General features: G+C 47.4%; 1 protein-coding gene and 1 long non-coding RNA gene across 25 annotated transcripts in view; one reads left to right on the top strand and one right to left on the bottom strand.

Moving 5' to 3' along the window:
* Positions 1–18,018, bottom strand: part of NEDD4L (NEDD4 like E3 ubiquitin protein ligase) — a 1,578,130-nt gene that overhangs the window by 145,924 nt on the left and 1,414,188 nt on the right. For all 24 annotated transcript variants that reach the window (XM_078674880.1, XM_078674887.1, XM_078674878.1 and 21 more), the window contains one exon: positions 6,937–7,032. In XM_078674880.1, the coding sequence (XP_078531006.1) occupies positions 6,937–7,032 (96 nt within the window). The remainder of the gene's footprint in view (positions 1–6,936; positions 7,033–18,018) is intronic.
* Positions 1–18,018, top strand: part of LOC144817929 (uncharacterized) — a 427,018-nt gene that overhangs the window by 378,907 nt on the left and 30,093 nt on the right. The window lies entirely within an intron of this gene.

Genomic DNA, 18,018 nt, shown 5'->3' with positions numbered 1-18,018 from the left:
GGAGATGGCGCCCACCGTCGTTTTTACCTCCGAGAGCGTTCTCATGATGTCTTCCAGCGTTATTTTTGTCGTCTTTTCTGTTTCTTGGGCAGTCCCTGTGGAGGATCGCCCAGTATGCTGTTGTTGACCCTGGTGGCCATAGGCGAACTTGTCCAATTTCGCTTGCGTGGACCCACTCCTGAGGCCTTTGCCCGCCATGGTGCTGGGGTCTACGAGATCCAGTGAGAGGCCCCGCGGGACCGCGACCTGTCCAGAGTCGCCGTTAGTGGGTGTCAGCCAGAGAAGCGTAGTTTGGTAGGCGGTGGATCGAGTGGCCCCCTCCGGTGTCCGCGGAAGCCTCTCTATGTGTCAGCGCGGGTGTCAGTGAGCCACTGGGACACTTCGAGTCGCTGCCCCCGATGCACTCTCCCAGGGCTGGAATGGCTCCTGTGTACCTCACCCCCCCGTCGACAGTTGACAGCGTCGGTCCTGGGTGCGGGCAGCCGCTCCCCCGTTCACCGAGCCTCCGCCTCTGCGTCGGTGTCGGCGGTAGTATGCGGGTCTTAAGGGCCCCCTCTGAGGTCTAGAAATGCTGCTGGTAAGGCGCCTCAAGACTGGGGCGGTAGTATTGTCCTCACCGATGGAGCCCCGTGGTGTCCCACCGTCCGCTGGGTCCTCGCGGGGGGGGGGGGGGGGGGGTGTCGGTGCCGCTTCACGCGGCCGAGATTGGGGTCTCACTGACCTTGGCGCTGCTCCGGTCCCGCTTGGTAGTCCTCTCGCCACTGTATGACGCCGGGGGGTGTCAGGCTTGCTTCGGGCGTCTGGGCAGGCACCGGGGAGCTTCCGCCGTCCCCAGCCGGCTCGGCCTCACTTCCGCCGGGGCCTGGATGATACTCGAGACCGGTGTTGCTCCTCTGGTCCTAGGCCTTGACTTGTCGCACGACGTAGATCAGGCTCCGGTGTGCCGATTCTCTCACAACTTGGACCGGTGACACCGCCTGGGTCCCGGACCCGAACGCAGCCGCTTCAGGCGTGCTAGTTGTCGGATTAGTGTGACGGATTTATCTGAACGCTACAGTGCCCTCGGGAGCTCTCGCACTAGGCGTCCGCCATGCTTGGCTGCTAGCCACGCCCCCCCACCCTGACTCTTTTAAACATCTACGCTCCCGACCAGGTCTAAGACGCCTACATCAGGGGAATGCTTAAAAAACACTTATCGCTGGATATGGTGTTGGGGGGTGGGGGGAGGAAAGAGACCTCAATCTGGTCTGGGACCCTGACCTCGACAGCAGCACCGCCCCCTACCAGGGAACTGGTGCTGTGTCTGCAGCCCTCAAACGTGACTTTGCCGACATTGGCCTAGTTGACGCATGGGGATACCGAAACCCAGACACCTGGAATTTCTCTATTTTCATACTACATTCATACTCACAAACTGATTCTCTCTTTCCTAGCCACTCCCTACTGCGCGCTGGACACTACCCTCATATCAGACATTTACATCTCTGACCAGGAACACCTGGATCTCACTTTGAGGTAAAGGCTCAATCATGCCTGTGTTGGCTCCTCCCCATACAACTACTACATAACCCAGTAGATGTTGAGGACGTTCGAAAAACAATAGCGAATTACTTTGAACACACACCCTGATATTTTGACACACTCTCAGGTACGGGTTTAAGGACAGTGTTCTAGTTGCAATTAGTACTATATTCATCGCCCGGACATGGGAGGCCAAACTGGTTGAGACCAGCCTTGTGCCAGACACTAAGGAGTTGGTGTGTCTTGACCACTCCGCCCCATCCCAGCACAATAAACGTCACCTAGCTTTGCTAAGGGACAGGCTATGGGCTCATTGTGCAAACAAAGCAGAGCGCTCCTTACTTGCACTCAAACAAAAATATTATGAGGGAGGTAATAAGGTGGGAGCCCTTTTGGGTCGAAAGCTATGGCAGCAAAGAGCCCGCAACTCATATCCTGGGCTCTGGAAAGTGGATGGAACCTGGGCAACCTCAGAAGTGGCCAAACACCAGGCATTCCGCGACTTCTATCGCACTCTTTATAATGGTGAAGACGCCTCTCAGGAGGACATTGACTGCTACCTTGCAGGCTGTAGGTGGGAAACTCTCAATCAAATACACTCAAAGGTGCTTGAAGCCCCTTTTTCAGCTGAGCAGCTCCAGTGCTCCCTGAAGGGCCTCCCTCTTGCAAAACCCCTGGGTCCTGATGGTGTCTAGGTGATCTTCTATCGTAAATGTATTCCCAAACTACAAGACCATTTGCTGTCTCTGTTTAATATCACAGCCACTTCGGGTCTCACCCCCACTATGTCAGAGGGAGAAATGATGTTGATTTCAAAACAAGGCAAGGACTCTTCCCATTGTGCTATACCAAAATTCTAGCCAATAGGCTGGAACTATATCTCCCGGGCCTTAAAGACCCAGACCAGGTTGGCTTTTTCCATAACAGACACTGGGCCGACAATGTCCACCGACTGGCACATCCAGTGGAGCAATCCCATTGTCATGCTATACAGACTTGCTTTCTCTCACTTGATGCAGAGAAGGCACTTGATAGGGCCCATTGGATATTCTTTAAAGCAGTCCTTTACAGAATAGGTTTAGGTCCCTCGTTGATCACTAGAATAATGGTCTCATATACCTCTCCTAGCACTAGAATCCGGGTGAAAGGGGGCATGTCCCAAACTATATATCTAAGGAGGGGGACAAGACAGGGCTGTCCCCTCTCTCCCTCCTTATATTTGCCCTTGCAGTGGAGCCCTTGGCGGTTGCCATTTGACAAACAGAAGACATTGTGGGCATACGCTTTGGGGGAGCATTCACAAATTCACCCTTTTCGCAGATGACCTTATACTGACCCTTGCCCAGCCAGAGTACTCCCTCCCGGCACTGGTACGGACTCTGAGCGCATTTGAAAAGTTCTCAGGTTTCAAAATCAATGTGTCTGAATCTAAACCCAACCATCCCCGCCAACCTACTGGTGCTGCAGTCCCTCATGCTTTTTCAGTGGTCCTCTCGCTCTATTTAATACATGAACCTCAAACTCACACCATCTTTAGCTACATACTCTATTCTGGGAGCCACTTCAGGCTTCTTGGCTAGGTTGCTTAACCGTGATGAGATGTACCCCCTCCCAGAATCCTCTAATTCTTCCAAACCCTGCCCACCTCAATCCCTCAAAACAAGATGATGTGACTCCAACACAACATACATACCTTCATCTGAGAGGGTAAGCGCCCTCGATTTTCAAATAAGTTTTTGATGTTACCCCAAGATAGTGGGGATTAAGGTTCCCCAGCCTCCGAGTACTACTGGGTGGCCCACCTACGCTATATTTCACAGTGGGTTGTGAGAGAAAACTACAAGCACTGGTTGAATATGGACCGGGCCATGGCTTGTCTGCTCCTGTGGGATCTGACGCAGCTCCCTATACACACACAAAGCCACAGAGTTCCTATTTCACAAACCCTACAAAAACAGTATTAAAGATGTGGTACAAAGTAGCTCTGAAATGAAGCCTTACTACCTTCCCTTCGCCCAAACACCCCCCTGGCATGAAACCCGGAATTTGCACCAGCCCTACAACCAAATGCTTTCAATCATTGGATGAAGGGGGAATGCTGCACCCTCAGGGATTTGTTTGAGGGCAAATCCTTTAAAACTTTTGATCAATGCCAACAAGAATTTCGTCTTCCTGCTACACTAAGGAACAGTATCTTCAACTCCCCGACTGGGTCCTCTCCCCACCTAAATCACAGGGAGCAACGCACCAGTTCATCGATTTTAAGACCTTTGTCCGATCTTTAGACGGGACTTGTGGGCTTACCTCTCGTACATGCTAGGTTCTCCCAACACCCAACCCCACTCAGTACACATCCTTACCAAACACAATGGCATGCAGAGGTTGGTGGAGATATAACAATGGGAACAACTTTGGAGGGATATCCCTAGGAAACATAAATGAATCACTCACCACGAATCAGCATACAAAGCAAGGACATGCTGATATCTCACACTGAGCGCCAGAGCACTACTTTCCCCGCCTCCTCACCTCTTTGCTGCTGCTGTATGATGGCGCCGGGAGACTTCAGACACACATGGTGGTCCTGCCCAATCATCCACAACTTTTTGGAAGGAAATCCTTATCCACTTACGGATTTCTACTTGACGATAATTCTAGGCTTTCCGACCCCCGCTCTAGCAAGCCATCACCCATGCAGAATGGCACCTAATTAGTCACGTTAGGTGCTACAAAGCAACGCATGCCCCTCCAATAGCTCAATGGTACACACAAATGTGGCAAGTGTTGGCCATGGACTGCTATCTCAAAAAATCACCCATACAGAGGGGAAATTCACCCACATTTGGCAGCCCTCATACATTACTTTTCTCGACTAGAACACTCATGCTTCACACCCCCTAGACTCAAAGTCCTTCAGCTTTTTGACTGAAACCTCACTTCAAGCGCGAATGGCTTGTCACCTCTGGTTATCTTCAACCTACAGTCTAATGTCCTCTTTTCAAGGCACGTTCCTGTTTTTCTTATCGTTGTTATGTTGCATGTCACCCCCCCATTCTTTTGAACTCATTCCCCTAATAGTCCTCAGGGCCTCCTACTCCCTTTGGCGGCCCTATTACAGCAACACAAATGTGATGTAGCTATTGTGAGAAGTTGGCCTGGTATATGCTGTCCACTAATTAAAGTGGGCACCTTGCACCAGTCCATCAACCCTTATTGATGATTAGGTCAAAGACAACCTTTAAAGAAAGCTATCCTAGTGGTAGCTGTGGAGAGCAGCCTTCAGGCGAAGTCTCGAAGGAATGTAAAGCAGCTTGTTTTACCAGATTAGAACCTCCTGAATAACCGAATGAAAGGAGAACCACACAAAAGATTTATAAAATATATGTATTTTTTACTAAACATTGTCTACTAACCTCTTTATGAGATTAGAGCAAAAGCACACAATATTAAATCACTCGAACAACAGTATATAGCACAATACACAGTGGGCTCCAAGGGGAGACCAAACCATATACTAAGAAGGTGGTATAACAATCATGACTTAACTAGACACAGTGCCTAGAGCACGTAGAATAGCTGGGACCCCAAGGAACCACCCAAAGAAGTGACACAGGGGACCCACGGAGGACGGTGCAGTGGGAGAACACAGACGCCAGCTCCGAACAACTCTATGGGAAAGACGTGGTTGGAAAATTAAAGATGAAGGACACTTCGGAGAGGACTTCAAGCAAACCCTTTGGAACATACAAAGTTCTAAGGCCAGCACCCTTGTGATTACCAGAGTACCCGTGTTACCTATCCCAGGGGAGCCAAGTGCATAGGTGTCAAGTGATGTCGGAAACCTTTGTCGTTTTCAATGGCGTGACTCAAAGAAATGCTGCTGCCGAGAAGATGAAAAGTGTCCAGTGGAATCAGAGCATGGTTAAACCTGCTAGCACGGAGATATTGGCAATTACAACGTATAATGTTAGTTACACAGACTTCCTCACAGTGCCTATAACACGGAGAATTTAAAGAACGCCGCAAAAGGGGACGGTCTGCAAGCTAAAGATTGTGGGTTTTGGATCCGCATCTCATGGTCACCTCCGGGACGTAAGCTGCGCCCTAGGTACAATGATGCCATGCCCTACAACATCTCCGGCATCTTTGTACCCTATTTGTAGGGGCTGAGTTCAGAGACGTCGTGACTACTCTATTACAGGGCCTCCCTGTTGCCACTGAACATGATTTCAATGACACCGACACTTGATGAATCATACAAGACTCCCTGCCTCTACTTGCGGAATAGGCCGAAACAGCAAAGCTGTGCCCATAACATAAGTCACTGCAACACCTTCCAAGAGTGTGTGAACCTGGCCGGGGCCACACGTACTCGACCCTGGTGTTACACTCGCATCCTCCGGCAGGCACTGATGCTGAACGACAATACTGGCGGATCAGCACTCCCTCTGACCATGTTCCCTCACTCAACCCTGAACAACAGTACTGGCAATACAGCCCTGCCTCCGACCATGTTCCCTCACTCAACCCTGAACAACAGTACTGGCGGAACAGCCCTCCCTCGGACCATGTTCCCTCACTCAACCCTGAACAACAGTACTGGCAATACAGCCCTGCCTCCGACCATGTTCCCTCACTCAACCCTGAACGACAGTACTGGCGGAACAGCCCTCCCTCTGACCATGTTCCTCACTCGACCCTGAATGACAGTACTGGCAGAACAGTCCTCCCGCCAACCGTGTTCCCTCCCTCAACCCTGAACGACAGTACTGGCGGAACAGCACTCCCACTGACCATGTTCCCTCACTCAACCCTGAACGACAGTACTGGCGGAACAGCACTCCCTTCGACCATGTTCCCTCACTCGATCCTGAACTACAGTACTGGCGGAACAGCCCTCCCTCCGACCATGTTTCCTCACTCGACCCTGAACGACAGTACTGGTGGAACAGCCCTCCCTCTGACCATGTTCCCTCACTCAACCCTGAACGACAGTACTGGCGGAACAGCAATCCCTCCGGCCTTGTTCCCTCAGGGTGTTGAGCAGGACTTGCAAAGCATACAAACCACGAGACCGTATTAGAAACTTTATCCCCGCGCTAATGTTCACACTTATGACGCACCAACTAGCATTTTGTCGGCTCGGACTTTAATTTCTAAATTTGTTGCAAGAAGCAATCGGTTTCTTTCAATGCCACAGCATTTCGCATACGTCAGCGCCTTGCAGAGCTTGCTTTAAAACTGTACATTACTTACTTCATGGAAGGCCTCTATGCCAGAGGAAAGGAGAGAATATGCCGGTTCGATACGATGCCTCAACTTATAAACACTGAATGGTGCTTCTAACAGGAGATCTCAAGCCTAACACACGCAAACTGAAGTTAAACTAACTTCCATGTACTGCACAACATTTACCTGGCCAAAGTTTTCTTCGTCTATACAAAACATGAGGTCCAGCTCCGTTGGGTCGTTTTCCAGTATCCATTTCAATGAATTGTAATACTCGCTGTCCTAAATGAAGAAATAGAGCAATGAGAAAGATATATAATTGCCTGTTGCAGACTGTGTAAACTAGAACATTAATGTGCATACTGTACTCTGGACAAAATGGAACATAGGCAAATATTTCACCATTTTGTTTTCAATGTTCCTATATGTAAACATGAAAGCAGTACAAAAACACAAGTCAAGAGCTATATAGTGAATCAAACATAAAAAAGAAATACTTAAAAATGAAAAATACAAATGGTTTTATTTGCTAAAATATTTCACAAAAATCAAACCCTATTTGTGGGTTCTACTTTTTGTGGGGATACAAAGCTGTGGGTTTGTCCAAATCAGAATGCAGGCCTCTGAGACGCTTCCCGAGATGCATGCTTGGCACGTGCTGCAATAGGGGTTGTAATTCATGAAAGAAAGGTCCCCATAAACACATGCAATGGGTTGCAGTGTGGCTGCTCAGGGTGTGAAAGATGATGGCGGACTTCACAGAATGGATGTCGATTCAAGCCACGTCCTCCTTGCCAATGGCACTCGGTCTAGTCTAGACTACCGTCCGTATTTAATAAATCAGTACAGATAATTCTGAGATCTTCCCCTCCTCATCGTTCCACCAAGCTAGCTGGGTTATCATCGCCTCAATGCTAGTACTTGTTCGACTTCCTCCTGTTCATCAGTCCCTAAATAAAATAGATTCTCCTTTTCCTACTCCTTTGTACCAGCTATCTGTATTCTTGCTTAGTCCTTCTCATCCCTTTGGGAGTACATACAGAAATCACACAACCAGACTTATTTTTTTCTGCACTCTCACCCTCACCCCCGAAATGACGTGGAATTACGTTCAGAGCTGCCCACTTTCGAATTGGGGAACCAGGTTCGAGTCTCACCGTCGGCTCAACATCCTGTGATTCTGGCTAAAATCACTTCATCTCCCCGTGCCCAAAGAAAAAAGTGAATGTGACCTAGTATAACAAGTTCGAGCTATATAAACACTGGACAGAGAAAAAACAAACAAACAGCCACCCACCCACCCACCCAAACCTTTTCAACGGAAAAATGCCCTCATAGATCAGAACTTTGCTTTTAGCCCTTCAAACCTCACCCCCAAGTGGCACGAGGAAACCAGAAACTTAAACTGAGCAAGGACAACTGTAACAAGGAACAGCAAGACTCAGGAGCCAGGAACATTGGGTCAGGTTATGCATCAGCTTCCTTCGACTCAACAAAAACAGGTGGGATTGGGAACTATGAGCTTAACCAAGCTGGACAAGACAGCTAGTTCCTAATTCCTATCAATAGGTTTCCTAATTAGAATTCCAGCATGAAGATCCGATGAGGAACACCTGCATAAGAGCACTCAACAACGTACTGTGACCACCCACACCATCATTCACCTGACACACTGCAAAAAGCAGTTGATCACAACTTGTCGTACAGGGTCCAATAAGACTCGAAGCAATGGACGACATCTCCACTGCTGTTCGTGTTAAGCAGAGGATCAGAAGACTTGCACCCCTAACACAATGTACTCTACAGAAACAACTCCATACGATTTTTGATAGCAGGTTGCAACACCTACATTATCCTCTGGGCTGAAGCCTTTCTATAAACATTGTGGCAAACCCATGAAACTAAAAATGGGGAACCTTACGAACAAACAGACCTCTTTCTACAGATGAAATAATCAGTTAAGCATGACAAATGAAGTCTGTCTCATTTTATTCCATGCATATTCATCTTTTCTTAAATACAATGAGAAACACTTATTATTGCTTACTGTTTCTGAACAAAAAGATGCATAGATGATACCCTGCAGGATAAACATTGAATGGATTTACTCACAAGTATTGCACAACTATATGTGGGCGGTAATATAGATAATAGGTCAGGTTTGGTGTAGCCGCTAGGGTAGGCATGCCTTAGGAGACAAACACCTACACATTAGTAAGTCTCTGGGTATTCACAAATTTTGGTAATCATGTCCCAGGGTGGGAATAGGGAAATACCACCCTCAAATCTGGTGGGATTTAAAGAAAAGGGTATTCTCTATGTAGAGAAGTAATCTATTTTGGAGCGGGTACAACTCAGGAAAAGTTTAACATTATAAACTTATATGTTACTTTCACCCTGAATAGGTGGGGAATCGATTCCTATTCATGCAGGAGGTTACCAAGTGAGCCAAGCAGGTTACTATACAGTTAAAGGGTAATCCGGCCTGCTAGTTTTGACATCCCCATAGCAGGCAGGGTGACCTGGGATGGTAGGGAAGAGGTTCACCAACAGGACTTGACACAAAACCAGGAAAGATTTACAAATCAAACCTTCTATTTCCTGCATTCCTACCTGACATTGCCTGTTGGTTGGAAGGAAATGCAGATGCAGCATTGAATATGGAATAGCATCTTCAGTCTGTAAAAAATAACATCCTATAATCTGTGATGACTTCACTGCCTTAGAGGGGAAGGGCGCAGCTAGGGGTTTGGCGCAGCGGCCAGGGTGCCTGACTCCGGACTACATGGTTCATGGTTCGATCCCCGGTGCCGGCGGCAGGTTAGCCTAGCACCATGTGATTCTGGGCAATAGCTTGCTTAATCTTCCCTAGGGCCCCCAGCGCCGGGCAAACACTTTGGAGGTAGCTGTGCGCTTTACAAATACTGCATTTCATTTCATTTCATTGCTGAGGCCAAAAGTATACCACCCGATAATTAAAAAAAAAAAAAACCAGAGTAAAGGTCATTCTGCTATCCACCTATCGAAACGCAGCTTCAGAAGGGGAGAATGGATTTGATTAATTCATCAAGCTGACGGCTGCCTCACCGCCCCACCGGGCCAGAAGGGGATGGGCCCTCAGAGCGCAGGCTCCACACTCAATCCAGTCTCTGCTCTTATAGCATGAAAGCACCACCAGGATTGTCTGAGCAGCCTCATTTGCCGCTCAGACAGTGAAAACCAGTGGCTTTTCTCCAACACAGCTGGGTTGGAGAAACATAAGTGCGCACATGTGTTTGGCAGGCCTACGACGGCCAGCCAAACACACATGTCCACTTATAAGTGAACACTACTTCTCCTACCGGACATGCCTGGCCTAGCCTGGCACTATACTTATTGCAGGGCTCAGACAAACAGTTTAAGTAAAATGATAATAAGATTAAGTTCTTTTATTTATCAGCTGGTGGTGCGAGTTGTGGGGCGACGCTCCTGCGCCATTAAGGAGCAGCCGCCCCTGACTGTGAGGAAATGGACTCAATTTTGGAGAAGGATTCCTTTACAAGAGAATAAGGGACTCCAGGGATTATAATACTTTACCAGCAAGACTACGAGATACAGTCACTTGTTTTGTTCCCAAAGATGAAATGCCTTACGAGGAGAGTCAAGAGACATTTCTGAGAAAGACAGTCAAGAACCTGAGCCGGCTGTCAATTTCTTTTTGTACATACCTCGAGAGAGTTACAGGAATAAAGTACCCAAGTTTCGTTCACACAAAACAACTTGTCAACTATTTACAACCAGCATATAAAATATTTTTCAATTTCAACCTGAGAAATACTACCAACGTATAACATTTGAAGTACAACACTGCCAATGTGTAATTCTATATTCAAAGTAGTAATAAATATGAAACATGCGAAATAGGCATAATGCCCCAGGGGACCAAGTGCAGATGAAGGCTGCTGTGGCATCAGCTGTGCTTGCTCCACAGGATACTCATTGAGCATCAGCAATACAAAAACTGCAGCACCATTACCTCATATAGGTGACAAGATTGACATTATTAATAGCGAGGAGAAGACCTGTATAAGACCAAGATTGTTATCCCTCACAATAAACAGGACATGTGGAACTCCTCCTTTTGACCTCTACCAATGGGCGTTCCCCCTAGACCCAAGAACTCTGTTGAGAGCCTTGGAATTATTATAGACAAGAATCTATGCCAGAAATCCCATCTGGGGGCAGTCACTTGTGCCTGCTACACCAAACTACGAAGAATAAAGAAAATGAGTAGATTTTTTACTCTGGATGCACTAATTCAGATTGTGTTGGCTCTAGTAATTTCTAGATTAGATTACGACAATTCCCATTATTTTGGCCACCCTAAAGGACTCAACCTAAAATTGCAGCTGGTTCAAAACCAGGCAGCAAGGTTTATTTATCAATAACAGACGCAGTCAATATCACCCCCGTTGAAAAAAACTCCACTGGTTATCGGTGAAAAGATGTTCGATTTTTAAGTCATGTTGTCTCATTTTTAAATCCCTCAATGGTAAATGCCTTGCCTTTTTATCCTCTCGAATTAAAAACATATGCACACAATTGCAGTCTGCGATCCAGACACAAGAACTTCCTTAGAATCCCTCCATTCAAACGGAAGACATAGGGAGAGATTACGGCTGCCCGAGGCCACCACCGGTGGCCACTCAGGAGGGCAGCCCTCTAGTAACAGAGGGCCCCCCTCATCCCCCCTTCTCACTTTACTCCTCCCCCGGCAGGAGGAGTCCCGAAGGGAGCGTGGGGCGTGATGTCACGTCTGGTGCAGCAGGCAGGGCGAGGGGTACTTAAGTCCCCCTCGCCATTTTGCCTGCCTCTTTGCTGCAGCGGACACGTCGTGGTGGCCTCGTGGATGACACACAATCTTCCACCCTACCGCTCGCCCTGTGTGTCGGCATGGGGGGGACAGCAAGAACTTATTAATGTGTGTTTTTTCGTTGCAGGCGGAGTTACAGGGCGATCTGGAAGCAGAGAGGTGCAGAAGTGTACCTAAGCAGGCACATAGGGGTGCCAGAGCCTAACACCAGCGGCCTCATGGGAGGTGCCTGGAACCTGTGTCGGCGCCCCAGTAGTCCTCCGGGCGGATGTGGGCCTGTGCAACCGGGGGCTTGCCTAGCTACGCTACGCCCCGTAAGGGGCGCGGGTATAATCAGTACCAGAATGGGCAGCACATAGGTGGTTCGCCACGGTGCTGCCTGGCTCATCAGGCGGGCAGGTGGCGAGAATGCGGCCTGCTCTTGGATCGCCCGTAAGCTAACCCACTATGATTACATAACGTTGTATGTAATAAACCTGCAGCAGCTTTTCCCAACTAACATTGGTGTGTAGTGTGTTATTTGCGGGATGCATGCATGTTTTGTGGGGTGGGGGCCGGTTGCCATGATGTTACTATAGATTCGCCGTGCCGGCCCCCTGAGCCTGGAATTCTCTTCCTCCAGAGTTCAGATTCACCTCGAAATTATACACATTTTGGTAAACTTCTGAAGACTTGGCTCTTCTGACAAGCATATGGTTGTACGCCCTCTAGCCGTATACTGCCTTAGCCAAGGAAACTCCCTGGTGAACGAGCGCTCTATAAATCCCTTTAGCATTACATGTATGCAAAACCTAAAATCACATGCAGGCGCGAAACAAAAATAGATATAACGTCTTGAAATATCCCTAAAGATGCATCAGCACTCTCACACCGACTTCTAAGATCTATGCCTGGCACAGACTGGCTCCGATTAGCTGTACTTCATCTGTACAGCTTCAGACAAACTGAGTGCTAAGAAACAAGAAGACAGTGTTAGAGGGTAACACTATTGAAGAAGGCTTAGGGAGGTGGGCGCTAGGCGGAGGAACTACAAGACTCTTAAATGGAGACATTAGACTGGATCTTTCACTGCAGTCAGGGAATATGTGACACTATAATGCAGGCAACGTATTTGTTTCAGAACACAACCTGGCTACTGGAATAAAGTGATGTCTGTTCAGGATCTATTTAAGGTTTTTTTCCCCTAACAAAAGTAGTGTAATAATTGACCAGACTCTGGTTTTGTAAGTAGTTGAACATGGGCTGCATGCATGAGGAGTATTTTTATTGTGCGAACCAATTAGGAAGCAGAGCGCACCTAGTTCGCAGGCTGTTTTACATCACTTAAGCATTGGCAATGAAAATAGGTCTAGCTTTAAAGGATTGTTGCATATTAATGTGAAGCATTAGAAGGAAATAGCATGGGTATAGCTATGTATTTGTGTGGAAGCAAAGACATGTATAAGGCCAGGAGGCAGTTGCACTTTCAAGCCAGAGACAAACATCCATGTAGGTTAATGACTGCCCTCCTCCTATCTGTGCTGCTGCCAGAGAAAAACATTATAAATGCTAGTTATCTAAGACACTTTAATAGCATTACAATGTCATGTGTGTGCCCCTGAAAATTCAAGCTCAGGCTGCTGGATAAATAAACACAGCGTTGTTGTGATTGGCTGGGAAGCCGACCGCACAAGTGTCTATGGGGAGGCCGTTTTCTCAATGCAGGCTGCAGGCAGCCTACATGGAGAAAACGGGAGAGTGTGTATGACTGGTTTGGTCAAACAGTCAACACCCACAACAGTTGGCAAGCCACTCCTCCCCTGCAGCAGGATAGCCCACCCGCCAGCCCCCATCCAAACCCTTCTTTCTGCTTTCTCCCAGTGCGAGAAGCACGCACTGTGCGAACGCAGTGGGGCAACGCTCCTCCGCCCACATGGAGGAGCCGCCCCTGCTTGTAACCCTCACTAACTCATGTAACTCATCTTGTACATTGATTTACACATGTACATCATTTATTGTCAATGTGTATGTTACGTAAAGAGTTCTGACACACTGCACTGGGTTACATAGCGCTAAACAAATAATAAAATAATGCTATTGAAATAGTTATTTGTATAAATACTGGGACAGACCAACACACCTGACTTTCTTACAGGGCATATATCTATTACATACGGGAACTGAACAAAGGCAAAAGCTGCCTCTCTTAAGTACTTGTGAAGAGATAACAAGCTGTGTGCCTTTGTTTCCCTTCCGTGGCATTTACATTTATGTGTGAGATTGCAGGCTGGCTGTAGTCAGGATATTCAAACAAAACGAGGCCTGATGGCCTTAACTTCAGCCATCAGTCCTCGTTTTGTTTGAAAATCCTGACTGGAACCAGCCTGCAATCTCACACTTAAATGTAAATGCCACGGAAGGGAAACAAAGGCACACAGCTTGTAATCTCTTCACAAGTACTTAAGAGAGGCAGCTTTTGCCTTTGTTCTGTCCCTGTATATAATAGATGCATGCACTGTAAGAATGTCAGGTGTGTTGGTCTGTCCCACTATTTATGCAAATAACAATTTCAATAGGGCTATTTTATTTCTTTTTTAGCGCTATGTAACCCAGTGCAGGGTGTCAGAGCTCTTTACGTAACATACCCATTATACAATGACAATAAATCATGTAAATGTGTAAATCAATGTACAAGATGAGTTACATGAAACAGTGAGGGTTACAAGCAGGGGTGGCTCCTCCATGTGGGCGGAGGAGCGTTGCCCCACTGCTTTCTCTCAGTGTGAGAAGCAGAAACATAAAATGATATTATGAATACCATTTTATGTTTCTGTTTCTCGCACTGCGAGAAAGAAGGGTTTGGTTGGGGGTGGGCGGTCCTGCTGCAGGGTAGGGAAGGAGTGGCCTGCCCACTGTTGAGGGGGCTGACTGGTCGGCCCCAGGCCAGACCAAACCAGTCATACCCACTTTCCCGTTTTCTCCATGTATGTTGCATGCAGCCTGCGGGGAAAAAAATGGCCTCGCCATAGACGCCTGTGCGATCGACGTCCCGGCCAATCACAATGCTGCCATTGCAGATTTGTGATTGGCTTAGGGGAGGAGAGGAAGGCAGCCTGCTTCCTGGGACTCGGAGGAGAGAGAGAAGGAGACGCAACTCGGGACCAGAGGCGAAGGTACTTTTTTTTTTTAAATTAAAGCCCCACCCTCCCCGCGCGACCACCATGCCCCCCAAACGTGCCGGCCACGACTGGTTACAAGATGTAGGAGTCATATGTCCTTCATACCTCACTGTGGTCTTTTAGAAGGATTACAAATTATGAACTGCAGGTAACAAAAGGATCTATGTGTTAAAAGCAGTAACTCACTTTACTACCTACATTTAAATTAAAATCTGTCATCTGCGTATTAGATAATGTGCTTTACAGGAGACACATTTACCTTCTCTACTACTTTGATTAAAATCTGGGACTTTACAAAATACTCCAGCAAGCGTATTAACCACCAGAGTTATCTCGCCATTATTACTATGCCCTGATATTTACTGGGCATCTACTCAGCAGATGCCTTAACCCAAACACATTTTTTAAAATGTAGACTTTGCAAAAAATTTAGCATAACAGATCTACTACCATGCTTTTCCTAGTTTCCAATTTCTTTGTGGCAGTGTTTAAAAAACAGAAATGTGTTAGTTGAGGCCCGGATTTTGTGTCGAGATTGTGCCACTTTTTGGCACAATCCAAGCGCCAAATCTAATCTGCTAAATCTCATAATGCACTTAAATGTACTGATAAACATATGTGTGAGGTCTTAATATCTGATGTCACTTCTTGTGATGTCACTTCCAGTGAGGTCACGTGCAATGTTGCGTGTCATGACATCATGCGCTATGATGGCACACGTCATGATTTAACTTGCATACTGCCTAACCTGGTTATTCCACTCACTTCTTTTTTTTTAGTACGTGTGCCCTTGTCTACCTTGATTCCTGTGTTAAAATGTGCACCGCTTCTTTAATTTTCAAGGTCAGGCAATCTATTAATTTCAAGCGAGGGCTTTACCAGTGAGCAGGGAGTGACAGCAGCCAAATGCAGTTCGCGGAGGGAAAAATGCCCTGGCAGTGCACAGCACCATTTCTCGGCCATGAATCGCACCCATAGGCACAGCACTTAGTGCAGTGAAGCCGGAGGTAGTTGGTTATAAGGTTCAGAGAAGGCCACACTATTCTCAGCCTCAGTACCACCATGCCCAGGAGGCTCCCACAAGACCCACCTCCTTCTGCTTCCACAGCGGCCCATCTTCTAACCATGCAGCACTCTCTCGCACTCCGCCATCCCAGGTTCCAGGCCACATACAGCTTATGGTCGGGCCTCTGAAAACGGCTGGCTGCACAACTACCAGCTGGGGAGCTTGTTCCACTCCTTTGATGAACCGCATAGCTGCTTTTTGTGCGGCATCTCGTACAGTGGCGGAATCAATTTCTTCCAGTGATGAAGGTGGCAACTGCTTGTCACTGCCACCTTTTAGGCCGTGCTTGTGACCCTGCCCTTCCTTCTTGATTGGCCGGCTGGGCCCTTTGAACCCAAACTTCCCTGTCACACACTGGCCTTTCTCGTTGGCGCAAGAGTGTGCCCTATTGATGCAGTGCCCTTTTGTCTGCCGCCCACGGGGGGAGGGAGGTGGGGTCGGTTAGCCGACCTTCCTCTAGGGTCGGCTGCGCCTCCTGGTCAGAGGTAAAAACGGCCCGGACAACGCAAAAACAACAAGCATTTGCAACGCAATAGGTCTCGCATTAGGAAAGTTTGAGCTATTGGTATTATAAATGACAACTTTTTTATTTATGTATTGGTTTTGAAAATAGCGAAATTAATAGATTTGTCATTTACAATGCCAATAGTTTTAACTTTCGCAAATGTGACACCTATAGCATTTGTAATGCTGTGGCGTTCAGTGATGCTGTGGTAGCGCATAGTCAGACCCCTCAGGATATAGCGGCATGGATTAGCAAATTTAGCGGCACAAATATGGAAATTTAGCGGCACAAATATTGAAATTTAGCGGCATTTGTGCGGCATCATATTTTACTCCTAATAATTCATTTTCAGCTTTAAAACAATGGAAACTGTTTTAACAGAGTGTTCCACCTTGAAATATATTGCTGCAAATAGTTATAGTTTTGTTTCGAATATGGATAGAAGCTGCTTTCTTGTAAGTGTTTGCTTACCTGAGCTGCCTTTGCTTCTGTGGGGCACACGATTGTATCTTGGCTTTATATTAGTAAGTGACTATTGCAGCTAGATTTCATGATGTGTACCATGGGATTGTTCCACAAGTTACTATCAATGAAGGGTTAGTAGGGTCAGACTTGGTAATGTAGAACAAAGATATGTAGATTAAATGCCCAAAACACCACACTTTGCCTCAAAGCATTAACTTTTAATTTGTGCTGAGGAGCTGGAGGAACCTGGAGGCCCGAGCAGGGCCGCCACATGGCTGCCAGGCCAGGAGTTTAGAAACAGGAGCCCCAGGTTTCAAGATTAAGACCCCCCCCCCGCGTCCCCCCCCTGGGGCTGTTTGCCATTCGTTAGTTATGAGAAGCATTTGCATACAAATCACAATACGGAATGCCATTAACACCTTGGCTTCCCAAATCGGACGGCGTATAAAAGGATGCCTGTTTACTTGCAGACAACTGAAACTTCCATAAATAGGATTAAGTCGAGAGGCCTGCCAATCTTCCCTCTCTGCCTCTCCGCCCCCACCTCTGACCAGCCCTCCATTATATGCTCCTGCGGCTGAACAGAGGGCTGAGAAACCCAGCACTTGAGAAGTGATTGCAATTAACCAAATCAAGCTGCTCTTTGGGGGCCAGGGGCGATCATTACCTCGTACCCTGAAGGCAGGACAACTAATGTTACACATGGCTTTACTTTTTTTTACAGAAAAAGAAAAGGCACAATTTAAACTGCAGGAGACAGGAAACAATGTCGCCTTTCAGCTCCTTTAGCAGGACCTTTTTGGTTGTTTCTATAGCAATAATTACACAAACCACATTAAACAGACCCCCAGGATATAGCGGCTTTTATAAAAATGCCACGATTTCAACAAAAGTGCCGATTTCGCAGGCACTTTTGTAAAAATCGCGGCATTTTTACGAAAGTGCCGATTTCGCGGCAAACCGCGAAATCCTGGAGGGTCTGCATAGTGTGTTGTGGTGCCCCTGAGTGATGCTGTGGTGATGCAATAGATCGATAGAGTGAGGGCGATAGAGTGTGATAGATAGACAGATAGAGTGGGGGCGATAGATAGAGTGAGGGGCAATAGATAGATAGAGTGAGGGGCGATAGATAGATAGAGTGAGGGGCGATAGATAGATAGAGTGAGGGGCGATAGATAGAGTGAGGGGCGATAGATAGAGTGAGGGGCGATAGATAGATAGA

This window comes from Lissotriton helveticus, chromosome 2_1 (genome assembly GCF_964261635.1).
Source record: "Lissotriton helveticus chromosome 2_1, aLisHel1.1, whole genome shotgun sequence".
NCBI classification, from domain to species: Eukaryota; Metazoa; Chordata; class Amphibia; order Caudata; family Salamandridae; genus Lissotriton; species Lissotriton helveticus.
This window is presented reverse-complemented; position numbering and strand designations above follow the sequence as displayed.